The 6,000-nt window shown below is 37.0% G+C and overlaps 1 protein-coding gene across 1 annotated transcript in view; it reads left to right on the top strand.

Moving 5' to 3' along the window:
- Nucleotides 1-646: 646 nt before the first annotated feature.
- LOC121424882 (BMP-binding endothelial regulator protein-like) overlaps nucleotides 647-6,000 on the top strand; it is a 47,839-nt gene continuing 42,485 nt past the window's right edge. Inside the window, exons 1-2 of the mRNA XM_041620735.1 lie at nucleotides 647-1,050; nucleotides 1,386-1,471. Of these exons, the coding sequence (XP_041476669.1) occupies nucleotides 948-1,050; nucleotides 1,386-1,471 (189 nt within the window). The 5' untranslated portion in view covers nucleotides 647-947. The remainder of the gene's footprint in view (nucleotides 1,051-1,385; nucleotides 1,472-6,000) is intronic.

The raw sequence follows: 6,000 nt of genomic DNA, 5'->3' as shown, positions 1-6,000 counted from the left end.
TTTATGATTTTCAAATGTTGTACTTGACACTATAATCAGGTTACAAAATGGGCAATTAAATACTCAACAAGAGCATTTCGTTGTTCTCTGTATAGGAAGGACAACTGAAGAGAAAAGAGGGAGGGAGCGAGAAATAGAGAGAGAGTCGTGAAGGGCTGAGGGGATGGAGATTAAACTTATATTATACCAATGATTACGAAGTTTAATTTAGTGAAAGTTTTATTTCATCTAACAGATCTAGGTTTCTTACGATGTTACGGGTTTGAAGGTTAACTTTCATATTCGAATTGAAATTAGATACATAACAATATTCATTGGTCACTTATTATTTCAATGCACTTAAAACATTAAGAAATCAACCAAATTTCGCTCGTCTGAACCTATGCCAAATCAAATTAACATCCGAGCATAAAACAGTATCACCCATTTAGTAGTACAACTGAATATGAAAAAAAGGAAAAGGAAAAGGAACGGAGATGAAACCTTTCAGTGGAATAAAACGTAAAACACTTCCCCCAAAGAATACTTTGCCAAAGCGTTCACCTGCCTATACTTTTTCAGCGGAATCACAATAATGACTGTTCATTTGGTCGATTTGTGCATGATTTATACGCAGCGTGACAGACGTGTTGTTTTAAAAACCTCGGATCTCGTTGAGTGATATTCTTACTCATCAATTTCTTTCCATTATCAGAAGTTTGAACAACTGTGCATGTAGCCCTTGCCACTCTCTTCAGTGTTTTGAATGGCAGAGTTGTGCCAAACCACCGTCAACCCACAACGCACCGACTACACCAGAATCGAACAGTTGGACAGTGATCATGAGTTGAGGATTAATGTTTGTGATCTTGTAATTTTGTTATCTGCAACTTTGATGGCGTTTCATTTTCTCTGAAAACGTAATGAGATACGGATCCTTTACTGGGAGGTTGCTTTAACGGAGGAATATGACTGCATTTTGGAATAACACAATGATTCTTCTACCATGTTTACCTCTCATCTTTGTACTTCTTAGTATTACCCAGGTCTATTCCTTCATAAACTCACCAGGTTTGTTGATACCTTTAATAACGCAGTGACTTAAAACATCAACAGCAACACTCATTTAAAAATGCTTTTCAACATCTAGTGTTACTCCTTGTCATCCTTAAAAGTAGGCAGATGAGACAGTCCATGATGGACATGATATTAGTTGTATAGGACTAAAGGTATCTCTAGAACTGTATGAAGTTTATTCCTTGACAGCGAGATAACTCGATGCATTAGTTATAATCGGTTGGTGTTTTCTTAAATGTATATTTCGTGTATTTATTCCAGTATGGTGATACGTGCATTTTAAAATCGCATTTACTCATATTAGTTTCTTTTCTTTATTTTTTATCCAGGTTCAAAACTGGTCTGCGAACGCGAGGGCGAAGAAGTCACACCGTCAATATTAAAAGGAAATCCATGTATTAGCTGTTTTTGTAGGGTAAGTCATGATGTTAATTTTTGTTTCTTCAAACTTCACCTGAGCTACAATGAGCATACATCCAATACTAAGTCGTTCAATTTAACATAATTCAAAGAATGTTATTGTTATTTTTTTAATTCACTCCAAGTCTACACCACCCAACCACCTGTACTCAATGCACTAAGAAAGGGTGTACAAACTTTGTTAATATTTAAGGCCAAAAAAGAACACAGCATCTGACGTAATTTCACCCCACCAGACATGGTCCCTTCTCATTTTACCTATTTTCGATGAACTTATATTATCTGAGCACTTTCAAATCTCCTATGTAACGCCCCAAATTCTTTAGACTTTGAGTGACCACTAAAGATTGGTGAAACATACATGATTCCTGCAGAAGTAAAAAAAAGGGTTTAACATGGCCTACAATCAAGTTTTATCAAGAACTCGAAGAGGAGTGTGCCTTTATTGTTGTCTCTTTATTCCGAATCTGTTGGTGGCCCTGCATCTTGACATTCACCAAGATCCATGAGAACTTTTATTTTTATTTTGTAATATACATGTATCTGGTATTCGCCCAAACTCATGATTTGTATCGCATATTCTCGACAGCTACACCAAGACTTGGCTGACCACCCATATTCGTGCATTACCCTACTTTTCCTTCCCCTATTTGGGATTGGATACGACATTGCGGTGATTGTTATTTATGACGATAGTGTCGCCGGTCGAACTTGACTACCAGTTTTGGGGCAACTTGGCCCCCAGTGTTTGATGTGCTCCGTCGCTGGGCTGCACGAAACTGGTCACCCATACTTTTTCAATACTAAAATCTAAGCATTTCCAATTGTTACCCCTCCCTTTTTTAGGGGGGGGGTTATAATGTCAGTGTAGCGAAAAAGACATATTTCGGATTCCCAAAGTCATCAAAGGGCAATTTCAAGCCCCCAAATAAAGTAAGTGTAAAACTTTAGTGGTTATGGGGTCGATTTGGGGTTTTCACATCTTTTGGTCTAAACATATTTTTCAAGGTAATTAAATGATGAAAGTTACTGACCAATGGATATTTTAACGGCTGTTCTGAAAGTGCAATAAGCTATTACAAAACCCAACACCGGGAAGCAAAATGATTCTTTTGGCATGTTTGGTAAGGAGAGTCAGAGTCAGGAAAAAGGGGTGGGATGGAAGAATTCACTTGGGTGTTTAGCAGGGTGGGGCTGTCTGTGAGGGGTCATTAAATCGACCAACTCGGATTCTTCACAGTAATACATAAATGCAACCTATGCTTGTGACAGATATCCTGTATGAAACTTGATACACAAATTATGACTTCATATCGAGCAAGTCCCAGTAGGACTCCCAAAGTAGGTTGCTCTTTAGCTCAATGACGAAACGATCGTAAATTATGATGAACTTGGTTTCGAGATGAAGACCATGGGTAGAATGCTTCCTGTGTTTCTAACATTGCCTAAATCCATATCTCCAGGCTATATGTGATATTTCATGATATCCTTTCCCGACATCATGGAATCTCGATTATTAGGTGTCTTTCCTTGTTTTTTTTAACATTCAATCTCCGCCCCCCCCCACCCATCGCCCTTCCTCTCGCAATCCATTGACTTTGCATGTTAAGAATACTGCAAAAATCAGAGTGTTGAATATACACCGATGCAAACAGCTGCCCACACGAAACATTTTGCATCAGTGTTACAACCATGATGTTGGCTCAACACCGCTTGGGTGTTTTGTAATTACAGTATTATTATTATTAACGATAATCATTTAACACAACTATACGGGTGTTGTTTTAAAACTTGAGGGCATGCATGGTTACCTCGTAATTCTTACTTGTGTGACTTCTAGCACCCTTACAGGACATAAACAGAAATATAGAAACAGAATACACTACCCCCCCCCCCTCCATTTGCTTCTTAATTGTCGCTACACGTTGCCAACGTCAGATACATATCAAATAGTATTACAAAGATTACAAAGAATAAGATAAACTCATTGATTATCTACAGATAAGATTCATCAATTGTTCACCCTTCTCTCTTTTGAAAATCATTTTATGATGGTGAGATGACATAGATGATCCTAGATAAGCTAATGATGTAGCGGACAATCATGACAAAGATCATATCATAATGTTATCATCGAATCGGTCTTTCCCATTCACTTAGAATTCAGATCGAAATCTCCCTTGAATAGCCAAACTCATAAACCTATAAACGTCATATTGTAGTTTAATGACGTGTAGTTTTGAAATTAGTTGTTAAGTTTAGGTTCGGATATAAAACTTGTAGAAGAAATAGTGTCAAAGATAATGGGAAAGGTTGTTTATAAAGAACTGAATTTGTGTGCAAGTGCATGAAATCTTCAAAAGAGATAGTCACATGCAACACACACACACAAATGATGATAAACAAAGCATTTTTTTCAACATTCCTGTAATGGTTGTTAACTTTTTTATTATTTCTATCTCTATTCATGATTATTAGTTATGCCTCCACGTGGTGTATTTTATTCACTGTTATCCTTTATCACGTGCCACAAGGAGGAACGGGTCAAAACGTGACCTAAACGGCGCTAAAATAGTCATTCAGAGAATTACCACTGTGCGAGATCATCCTAATGTAATTCCATAATGCTATTGAAGTGACGTAGAAGTCATGATTTATTTGCTACTAAATGTCAAAATAGGATGAATAATGAGAATTTTAAGTAGTATGGATTTTAAGAATAAGACAGAGATGAGATACTATATAGTACATCAAGCCATCTCAATAAATGTGGAATTAACTTTCCCTATATAGGAAATCGGTGTCATAAAAACAATAATGTTGGGCTGTAAATGACAAAGCAATCCTTTCCAGGAAAATTAAAGAACTATGATGGTTAACTCGCCATATTCGTTGAAATCATGATATTCTAAACATATGTGTAAAAATACAAATTAGTTATAATGACCTGATCCCGAAAGAAAGGTTCAGGTATCATTATTTGATCATACATCATGCATCAAGATATGACTTAATGCTAATTAACCGTTCATACAATATTAATTTGTTCAAAATTTTCAGGGACAATGTTGAACTTATTATGCCTTAAGTATGGCACTGAAGAACAATGCATGCTCAGAAAGCATGAAGAAGCCACTAGAACCATATTAAATTCATCTTTATAAAAGTGATATCACTCAAGCCTGTTCGGGAAATCGCAAAACTGCAGACAAGTCGATGATCGTTTACTTTACCGACACAAAGGACTAAACGACGGGACTGGCGACTTTTCACCAAAACAATACAAACCACGACTGAAAACAATCGTTGCCAGTGACTAAAGATGTTTTATTCAAATATCAAGTGACCGCTCATACATCAGTCCATGACAGACTTCAGTGTCCAGAGTTTGTCCACCCTTTGTCCGTCATGGTCAAACGTGACAAAAAGACTTGTCTTTAGCATCTGGAAGTAAATCACAAACGGGTGGAGTTTGTGGTTTGGTGTTAGGGGTTGTCTTCGATCAATCAGATCTTCCACCGTGTCCAAGGGACGAGTGGCTGGGGCCTTTGCGGTAGATATGAAATGTCATAGTTATCTGTACTTGTCACTGTTGAGTGGATCGTTTGATGGCTTGATGGAATGGACTAAGCAAAGAGATGAAACGATAAAAATATCAAGCTTGGAAATTACATTTTATCACATTCTATGATGTCAATTATGAAACAAAGACGGGGATGTACCAAAACGTTTAATACGAAAAGAGTGCGCAGTCATGGCAATGAAGACTCCTTGCATCTATAATGTATATCGTCCTCTTCCCTATTTTCATTAAAAGTATGATAGCATTTTATTGTAGTTTTTATTCAAAGAAATACACTAAGGAGTACAATAATTACTAACGAGCCTGTTGTGGAACATAGTTCTCGCATTCTTGAAAAGTACAATCAGAGTATCGGCATCGAATTGCATACGTGTAATATGGGCTACCGTTTCACGTATGGGATAAATTAACATTTTCTTATTGACTTTCTTTCAAAGTAGGGAGTACGGTACTTGTTTCTTTGCTGGATTGTATTGCTCTTATGCCACATCTTTATGAAATGTAATGCTCTGTTGAATGATATACAAGAGATATAGAGAGACAACCAAGAGAAGGGGGTAGAAAGAGATATGGTAATGAAGATAGTTAATATAGTGAAGCACAGGGTTTAATGCGCAGATTGAAGAGGAAGAAAGAGGGAAATAGAGAGACAAACAGAAGAAGAAAAAAGACAGAAAATGAGAAAAAATGAAAGATAGAGAGAGTGTGTGTGCGTAAAGAGTGGATGTATCGGATTAGATCGAATTCCATAGTCATATTTCCTTTTATGAATTATCTGAATTATTTGAACTTCAATCGGGGTGGTCTTTATAGGTTTGGGCTAATAAAGTAATATTTTCATGCTAAGGGGGACACGCGATGTGATTTGCAAATTGGATACATCGTGTACTTTATTGTGACAGAAAGACCGAGGAGGTAGGGCGACTCTGGTAATTTGAGGA

This window comes from Lytechinus variegatus, chromosome 1 (genome assembly GCF_018143015.1).
Source record: "Lytechinus variegatus isolate NC3 chromosome 1, Lvar_3.0, whole genome shotgun sequence".
In the NCBI taxonomy this organism is placed as follows: domain Eukaryota; kingdom Metazoa; phylum Echinodermata; class Echinoidea; order Temnopleuroida; family Toxopneustidae; genus Lytechinus; species Lytechinus variegatus.
This window is presented reverse-complemented; position numbering and strand designations above follow the sequence as displayed.